Source organism: Trichechus manatus, unplaced genomic scaffold (genome assembly GCF_000243295.1).
Source record: "Trichechus manatus latirostris isolate Lorelei unplaced genomic scaffold, TriManLat1.0 scaffold00005, whole genome shotgun sequence".
NCBI classification, from domain to species: domain Eukaryota; kingdom Metazoa; phylum Chordata; class Mammalia; order Sirenia; family Trichechidae; genus Trichechus; species Trichechus manatus.
Window position 1 is genome coordinate 16,705,976 of NW_004443941.1, and position 10,160 is coordinate 16,716,135.

At 38.8% G+C, this 10,160-nt stretch overlaps 1 protein-coding gene across 2 annotated transcripts in view; it reads left to right on the top strand.

Annotated features, from left to right (window-relative positions):
* SRBD1 (S1 RNA binding domain 1) overlaps positions 1-10,160 on the top strand; it is a 246,975-nt gene that overhangs the window by 232,233 nt on the left and 4,582 nt on the right. For both annotated transcript variants that reach the window (XM_023735454.1, XM_023735462.1), the window contains one exon: positions 8,277-8,461. In XM_023735454.1, the coding sequence (XP_023591222.1) occupies positions 8,277-8,461 (185 nt within the window). The remainder of the gene's footprint in view (positions 1-8,276; positions 8,462-10,160) is intronic.

The window sequence follows — 10,160 nt, forward strand, 5'->3', positions numbered from 1 at the left end:
GCTGTAATGATGATTGTTGCTGTAATGATGATTGCTGCTGTAATGATTATTGTTGTTATTTTTGTTGTAACTGAGAAGGGGCTGTCAAAATGAGCCATAAAAACAAAAGGGGAGAAAAAGTTACAACTGTTGGTCCCTGAGAGGGAAAAAGTTGTTATACCATATAATCCTGATGTAATTTGGGGCAGTTAGCATTGATAACTTCTGGGTCTGTCTTGGGGTGGAGAAAAACACTGGTTTCTCTCCAGCGTTTCTGGATCAGCCAGTCAGTCCTGGGAGGGGGAGGGCTGAGAGGGAGTTGCCGGCCGGCCATAAGGTTGTGCTTGATTCAGTCTCTTCCACCTCCAAAGTGTTTGTCCTCGCTTCTCCTGTTCTTCTCCTCCTCAAGTTTAGGTCACTCAGTCTGGAGCCTGAAACCTAGTAGGGTATCGATCTAGTCTCTCATTATCTCTCCCCACTTCCTGCCCCCATTCTAGCTATGGGTTTTAATCTTAGCCGACCTTCTGACTCTGTGTGACCATAAACAAGTCACTTTGACCTCAATTGCCCACTCTTTAAATGGAATAAAAATGTCTTTCTCCATTCAGAGGACGGCCAGGGATCTAATGATATGGCAGATGTTAAGCATTTTCGAATTCCTTTAAAGGAGAATTACTTGACAGGATGACATTCATAGTAAAAAGGCTGTTTCCCAAGGAAGAAAGTCCCTTTTCTCTGATACATGGGCTTTATCCGCTTGTGCTGCCAGAGCTGTTTAATTTCAGCTCTTCCATCACTAGCCTGTATATTTTTGGATACTTTTTTTTATTTGCCCTCCTCTTATAAATATTCACAGGGCACTAATCCACATTATGGCTGATAGCCAGTAAATTAAATTATATTAAATCTAAACACTGTTTTTGAGCTGTAGAGAGTCTACAGCCTTTGAAACCACTAACTTAATTTTTTCCAACTCTTAATTCAGTAACTCAAAAAAGAACCAAACTTTTTTTTCTTTTGAATTTGGTTTAAAAAATAATAATAAATTGCTCCCAGCCCGTGGTCCTGGGTGCCAATTTTCTTCTGGGTTATAATCTCTGTCTGCATTGGAAGTCCCTCAAAGTAAAGGGGTAAGAGGTACTAATGAAGATGTGATACATTTGCCACTTTTACCTTAGCTGACACCTGAGATCTCAGCTTTGTGACTTTGGACAGATCATTAATCTCTCTGAGCTTTGGTTCTCTTGTCTGCAGATCCACATTCACACTAAATTTGAGAGAATCAAAAGGAATCATCTTTCAAAGTATCTGTTTATCTACACGTAAAATCCTGCCTCTAAAAGAGCAGATATATGTGGAAAACTGTTTATTCCAATTATACTGTCAGTACTTAAAATTAAATCATAAACTCACTCAAGACAAAAGCTCGTTTTCATCTTTAATAGAATCTTCCTCCACAGTAAAGAAATGTTTATTGAATAAAGCTGAATGTGCTTTTCTAAACTGTTTTTAATTGTCTTCAGCATTATGTCACATTCATTTGAAAAGCCTTGATTTTAGCAAATTTTTATCATTTGAGGATCTGTGTGTGTGTGTGTGTGTGTGTGTGTGTGTGTGTTTGGTGACGGTTTAAGAAAATGTAAGTATACTGATTTTCTTATGTCACTTGTAAATGGATTTCTAAGACAATTCTGAAAAAGGATTTTAGAAATACTTTAAGCAATAATAGCATCATTTTAATACATTACCTTTCCATTTTTATATACACATACTCATTAGGATGTATATGCATATACATACTTATTTTTTTAAATTATGATTATAATTATGTACTGTATCATACATAGTAGTTGGCTCTGAAATAAGAAAAGCTACATAAACATTTATCAGTGCTATTTATTCTTTGTGGCATTAGTTACTATTTCACTGGTCTTAGAGATTTTGTTTGATATCACTAGATGAACAATGTCTTCAAATATTTCTAAAAAGAAGAATATCATTCTAAATCTTAAAACTTTTAGGGGACTTCTGTGTAGGCATATTTTAACTAGCACTTCTTTTTTACAAAGTTAATTCCCTTTACTAAATCGTTAAAGAATATAAACTTTGAAATGAAACCGCTCTCTAAGGATATGCCTTTCTATATACAATTAACGCAACATGCAACAAGTATCTAGTTTCTGTGCATGTATAATAGCCCTTTGAGAAAGAAGGAAGCATTTAGTAAATTCTTCAGAAGTTAGAAGCAGGTAAGTCTGATGCTTATAAACCAAGTCTTTTGGGAGACAAACTACATTCTTTAATCTGTGACAGCTTCTCTTTTTCAATTCTTCTTGGTGATTTCCTGCTACATAGATGCAGGAGTATGTTTAGATGCAGGAGGAGCTCCAAAGACACTCCAAATGGTACTAGGCAATGACATTAAAAATGCCTCTGTCGCCGCTCAGATAGGTGTATACCATTTAAAACTATACTCTCAGATCAAAGTCAGATTTTCAGAACCCCCTTACCCTTTCTGAAAGGGTTATTTGTTAAAAAGTTTACCTGCAGTATGTAAGTTTTTAAAAGCCAGTCAGCTGTAAGTTCTTGTGGAGAATTATTTGCTCTAACTTTCAGTTGTTGATTATATGCTAAGAAAAGCCATTTAAACATTATTTTCACTAGATGTATACTAGCATCTCTAGTACAGTAGGTAGTTCTGCAGACCCCTCCATACATGCATTCTATTGGAATTTACCAAGACTTGTGGATTTTGCACCAGCAAAGATTTTTAAGGATTCTGGCCTAGTTCAATGTCTTGGTTTAACAAGAAGTTTAGAAGTTAGAAAAGATTCTTTGAAAATGATTAAAGTACAATTCACATTGCTGCCCGTTTGATTTGATTGACAAAACAGTAGAAGTGGTAAAGCCAGCACTCTTTCTTTAAGCTAAACAAAATTGTGTGCTGCTAAATTCTCACCTTTGCAAATTTAGTTCCTCTGCAAATAGTGTGAAAGGAGTCTGGATTAACAATAGCTACCATAAAGCTAATTTTCAAAATGTGGAGATAACTCATCTCCATTTTCCCACTTCATTATCCTGACACCAGCTACCCACATGGCACTTTGTCTTTCTGACCCTAACCACCCAGAGCTGGGTCTCCACAAGTTAAGACTCTGTCCTTCCAGCACCTGCCAAACAGGCCAACGCCGGCCTTTCTGCTGACTCTCACTGCCCCCAGTGGGTTTGATAATTCACTGGAAGGACTCGCAGAACTCAAGGAGACTGTCTATACTTACATTTACTCATTTATGATAACCAGAAAGGATACAAGCGAAGATGCACCAGGCAAGGTCTGGAGCAGTCCCGCAGCACGAGGTTTCCACTGTCCCCAACGATGTGCCCCACCTTCTCCCATGCATAGATGTTCTGACCAATCCAGGAAGCCCAAAAAGAGAAAGGTCCAAGGTCCAGGGTCCCTTTGTCATTGGGGTCTCAATGAATATGTGTTACTGTATCATGCCCCCCTCCCTTCCTGATGTTTGCTGCCAGGGTGGGGTCTGTGCAGCCCCAACTCATTTACACATGTTTAAGCGTTGCCCTGGTGGTGCAGTGGTTAAGAGCTCAGCTGCTAACCAAAAGGTTGGCAGTTCCAATCCACCAGCCACTCCTTGGAAACCATATGGGGCAGTTCTGCTCTGTCCTGTAGGGTCACTATGAGTCAGAATCAACTCGATGGCAGTGGGTATGGTTTTTTTTTTTGGTTTAAGTGTTGCTTGAAGGAGCCCTGGTAGTGTAATGGTTAAGGGTTAATTGCTTGGCTGCTGACTGAAAGGTTGGCTGTTCGAACCACCCAGCAGCTCTGTGGGAGAAAGACCTGGCGATCTGCTCCCATAAAGATTACAGCGTAGAAAACCCTATGGGTCAGTTCTATTCTGTCATATAGAGTCACCTATATGTCGAAAATAGACTCAAAGGCACCTAATAACAGGTGTTGCCCGGCTATTTTATAAAAAACAAAGACCACTTGATTGCTGGCAAACTTCAAGGGCTGTTTTCAGAAACCAGAGACAAAAGACCAAATCGAGTTCCAGCTTTGCCATGTATGAATTTATAGACTAACAAATTGTTGCTGAACTTTTAATTTGTATCCCATTGTGTAGATCTACAGTCATAGTTTAAATGGCCAGATTTCCTCTTGGAGTGTAAGCTCTTTTTAAATCATTAGAATGCCTGTTTGTATTATAAATCATGGCTTACTTAATCTGTATCTACTCATTTCTAAAATGACTGTGCTCTTGCACTTAATTTTTTGTTTATTGATATAATTACCTTAAAACTGAATAAAGCTAATGGATAAAAGTAACCAAGTATGAAAATCTCTTAAAAGTGTTGAGAGCAGATAGACAACTAGAAGTACTTTGCCCTTATAGCGTGGTTCTGTGGGGAGTTATAAATCATATGTTTTTCGCCCACAAAGCACATGCTAATATTAAGTTGTTTTTGGAGTGATTGTATTGCATCACCACGGTCCTTCTGTGCTCTGTTGGGTATCATGTTGCTTTAATGTAATGAACCAAGTCCTGAGCTCCTAAATCTCCATGCTGGAAATGATTACATAAAACTGGATGGCTATGTCTGAAGTCTTATGAATCTTGAAAATTTCTTCTTTGGGAAAAATCTTACAAAGACTTTTCATGCTATTTGGGGTGGGGGTTGGGAACCCTGCATTTGTAACAAGCTTCTGTTGAAAATATCAGTGATTTGGTGTTGTATAGCATTCTGTTTGAAAAATAAGCATTCTCTCTGCTGCAAGTCTGTATTTTAACTTTGTGCAGATGTGTGCTAAAAGAACATGATGTGCTTATTTGTTGTACTTATGCTACTTTCTTGCTTTAAGTAAGGTGGATGAAATTACATATGAAATAAAAACAGCAGCTCGAACAGCAGTCCTTAACAAACTGAAGAAGCCTTCCAGAGACAGTGGGGAAAATGAGACTATGTCTTTAATAACTCATTGACTTTTGAGAGAACTGGCTGTTTAAAGCATGTGTATAATAATTTTATTGTGGGATTTACTCAGTGTTAACTGTCTAATGTTTAAAAGTAATCTGGCATTAAATTGCGTTGGTGAAATGTTATCAAAAGTATTGTGTGTTTTCTATCTTAACCAAATATAGCACTTTAATTTTGACCTAATTGCAGTTATACACAAACACACACACGTGTCTATGCGTGTGTGCCTGTGGGTGTTTATAGTCAATGTCTGGTGTTTATTCCACCACACGTTATGTGGAGCGGTGGAATGGCATCGTGGAAAGAACATGGACTTGGACATGCAACTCTGGTTAGTTACAGTAGCTGTGTGGCCTTGGACAAGTTATTTAAATTCCCTGAATCTCAATTTTTCCTGTCTATGTGATATGATACTTACCTTTTAGGATTATTGTCAGGATTAAATGGGAACATCTTTTAAGCACTAGCATAATACCTGGCACAGATTTACTTGGACATGTTAACTTACATCCAGTGCTCCAAGATTCATAAAGTACAGTGTGTTTTTATTTAGTACTTCTGAGCTGGAACACATAATCAGTACTGAAACTTTATAACTTTATATTGGGTAGTACACATCACAATTCTAAAGTGAAAGTTCAGAATATCTAGAATCAATTTTTCTTAGGATATTTACTTAGGATGTTTATTGAGTGGCTACTGGGTCTAAAACATTGTTTTTTATTATATATAGCTGAATATATTTGAAATCCAACAAGGGAGAGATTAATCTGTATACTCTTCTCACTTCATCTTATAGTCCTTCTTCCTTTTTTGCTTGCTCTTTTCCTTTTTCTGCAACTTTATTGTAACGTTAAGAAAGTTTTGAAATAAAAAAAGCATCTGACTTTGTTCAGTAGTCATTTAAAAATAGGGTTGATCAATATTGAGTGTTAGGAGCAAATTTGGTACCCCCCCCCCCCGCCAGTTACAGTGCCCTTGGACTTAGGTGTGTGAGAATTAAAATGATATATGTACATCCAAGTTAAACAGACCAGTTTTCTTCTTACATCTACAACCACTATAAACAGAATTCTTTATATGGAAATGACTTTGATAGCACTTACTTCCTGTCTTTCTCTCTCTTTCACACACACCCACGTGCACACGCACACACACACACACACACACACACCGGAGCGTGCACACACACACACCTGCGTGCGCGCACCACCCCCCCCCACACACCCTTAAGACTACAAGTGGCCAGCTAAGCCAGTGTTTTTGTTATCGAGCCAGGATTTGTAGTGTTCTGAGAAGTTTCTGCCACTTAGTTACTTTTATTAATTATAAAATGTATTCAAGGTTATAGATTTACAGCTCATGAATATGCTGTCTTGGCATTTTAACAGATGGTTTTAAGCCAGACTCTTGGGGATTTGAAAGATGTTCTGCTAAATCGCCAGTTGCGGTCCAGTAAAGCCAAGAGGGTGAATATCAGGGAAGTTTGGTATTAGTTAGAAAGTTGTGTAAGGAAGTGGGCTGAAGTTGCCATGTGACATCTGCCCCATCAGTCAGAGCTGCAGCAGCTGTTCCCTGTCACCAGGGCCCTGTGTGCTACTGCTCATCCATCAGCACTGACAGACACCGCTGCCTTGCCGGCCTGGGGAAGCCGCCGACACACAGACTTACTGTTGGTATCTCACTGGCTTCAGTTTGTATGGAAGCGCATTTCCACAGAGGGAGACCAAGGACCAACTCCTTACAGCCTCTCCTTCTGGTCTTTATTAGGGCATTAACCAAAATACATTCTCAAGGGATTTAATTGGATTTTGGAATCTTGTTTTTGAGCAAAAATATGGCTGTAGAAATGTAGGAGTATTGCACCCAAAGCGACTCTCTGAGAGCACTTTCTGCAACAGATGCCAGATTATCACTGGACAGGCATTTTCAAGCAAAAGAGTCTTGAAATCAAAAGCATACCTTTTGTGATGATGCAGCTACTTGCCAAATGGAATACATCCCAATTCTGACTATAGACAAAGCTCCCACAGTTTTCTTGTTTCCTCCTTGTATTCCAGAGACATCCTTAAACCCAAAACAACCAAACCCACTGCTGTCAAGTCGATTCCGACTCATAGCAACCCTATAGGACAGAGTGGAGCTGCCCCGTAGGGTTTCCAAGCCTGTAAATCTTTATGGAAGCAGACTACCACGTCTTTCTCCTGTGGAGCTGTTGGTGGGTTCGAACTGCCGACCTTTTGGTTAGCAGCTAAGCGCTTTAACCACTGCACCACCAGGGCTCCAGAGACATCCTTAGAGGAAAGGATTTGAGGGCATTAGTATCACTGTCTGATTACTGTGTTGACGTTTCTAAAGTGCCATTATTCATGGGAAATGGAACTTGATGTAGCAAAATACCCAGCCAAGGAATGTCAAGAAAGTAAGCCACAGCCCAATATTCAGATGAAATTGAAGTGAAGTGCCTTAACCCTTTGTTTTTTTCTTAATCAGCTTATACTGAACTCCAAAGCTAAGTAACTGAGAGGCAGCTGTGCAACCAAGGGAAATGGTACGCATAGCAGAGGAAAACTGAGAAAGGCAGATATTTTTATTTTGCAAATGTTGCAGCTATATAGTGTGTAAAGTTATATAGAAAGATAATACTCATCTTAAGATTATATTATTGATGTCTTATTTGCTTCCATATGGGAAAGAAGTTACTTTTTTTTATACCGACTTGCATATTTTGTCCATTGACTGAATGCTTAATGTGATATAATTTAGTATGTGTGAGGTTTGGTTTTTTATGAGATTTGAGAGTTATTAGTTTTGATAATATGCCGCAGAGATAACACAACCATCATGGATGCACAAAAGTAGAAAGCAATGATATGGGACAGTGTCAAATGCTTGGTGCCTATTTTGTTGGATTTTGGTATCATCAATTTTTGTTTGCCTGTTAGCTTATTTCAAAACAGCTTCCCTAATTGAAAGTTTAGGAAACATGAGGTAAATATAAGTAGTCTTATTTAGAAAATATCTACGACTCTAGACTATAATGAACATTACACTGTAAAATGTTTTTAGTGCTGACTCTGAACAGGTACTTCACTTGAAAAATTGCACAAGAACCTAAATCCACCCTCTCCCTTTTTTTCCCCAAGCTGTCTGTATTACCTGTTACAGCACGGAACACAAAGTAGGTACTCAATAAAGACTGACTGATTGTTCTGTGAATTTTAGGGTAACCTGTATAAGAAGATTGTGAATAAATAATATTTTTAATAAGTGTTGGGCTTCTCCCCCCTTCCCCTTTGCAGGTTCTTATCATTCATTGGAGGGACATTGTGTGAGATTGGAAAACCTGAAATGCAACAAAAAATAAATTCATTGCTTGAAAAGGAAGGCATAAAGAAAATTGCAGAAGGATTGCAAACAACAGTACACACCTTACAGGTCATCATCGATGGTCTTAGCCAACCTGAAAGCTTTGACTTTAGAACAGGTAAACATTCTGAACTTGAATTACAGCACCTTACATTTGCATAGTCCCATTATCTCCTTTGATCCTTACAGCATCCAATGCCATGGTCAAAACAGATATTATTCTCCCCATTCTATAAGATGAGAAAATTAAAGCATAGTGATCTTCCTTCAAAGTCATTACAGTTAGTATCCAGAGCCAACGCTAGAACCCGGGTCTCCATACTCCTAGTCCCAGCCTTGTTTTCCATTACACTAGACTAAATGCCTCATACACGCACTGCTGTATGTACCGAGGCACACACAGTCTTCATGATCCTTTTGTAAGTTGTTTTTGTCTTCTGAGAGCCTAAAGTACAAGGTAAAGCATTTAGTTGACAAACCAAAAAGTGAATCTTGTTCCTAAATTACAGCCTTCCAAGTTCCTGGATCCTGTGTTGATGAACACATTGAACAAATAAGATAATATCTCTCTGTTGATTTTCCTTTTAATTAAAAGTACTCTCAGGTTACGGCACAGGTAGATGGTGAAGGAAGTTTAACAGCCATAGTTGTTGAGAGCGATGACCCGGTGAAAAAGAATTAAGGTATCAAATGACCTATTTCCCAAGGAAGTCTGAATAAGAACCTCTGAGATTTAAATGAATCTGCTCACCTGTCTTCTAACTAGTTTTGATGATACCATGTTTAGGGCTTGGCTTTTTTCATTCTGGGTTAGGCTATGTTGAGCTAGTTTGGCATGCTTCTTTGAAAAGGTCTAAGGGAATTTAAGAACTCGCCTAGAAAGTTCATTGTACTGTTCCTTCAACTTTTCTCTAAGTTTGAAATTAAAAAAAAAAAAAAAAAAGTTGGAGAAAAATAAAATACCCTGTAAGATCTATATCAAAAAGATGTGGAAGTAGAAGCCTCCAGGTTCTCCTCCACACAAAGTTGATGTTTCAGTAGACAATTCCACCTCCATTTGGAGGCCTGATATCCTTTTGTGTGGATTCCATGGGCATTACCTACCAGGGATAGTAAATAGAGCAGTAGTTCTCAAATAGATAAGATTTAGACTTGTTATGCCTGGAACCGAGACATTGATGGTTTAGTGGTAGACTTCTCGCTTTCCATGTGGAAGACCTGGGTTCCATTCCAGGCCAATGCACCTCAAGCACAGCCTCTACCCATCCATCAGTGGTAGATTGGGTTCTCTTGTGATGCTGAATAGGTTTCAGCAGAACTTCCAGACTCAGATGGATTAGGAAGAAAGGTCTGGTGATCTACTTCCAAAAATCAGTCAATGAAAAACTTATGAATCAGAACAGTCAGATCCACAACCGATCATGGGATTGGCACAGGACTGGGCAGCTTTTGTTCTGTGGTGCATGGGGTTGCCATGAGTTGGGGGCCAACTCGAAAGCAGCTTACAACAACAACAGCATGCCTAGAACAACTGCATTAGAGAGGTTAGTAAGCATGTTCTAGCCGTAGGTATCCTGTACTGGGTTTTCTTGTACATCTTTGGTTTTCTCTCATGGTGTTGATTGCTCCTTTACCCCAGTTACACTGCAGACTCAGAGCTAAGATCAACTTTCAAATTATATGGTTCCAACCACTCCTATTTAACATTGTGCTGGAAGTTCTAGCTAGAGCAGTAAGGCAAGAAAAAGAAATAAAGGGCATCCAAATTGGTAATGAAGAAGTTAAACTGTCCCTGTTTGCAGATGATATGATACTAT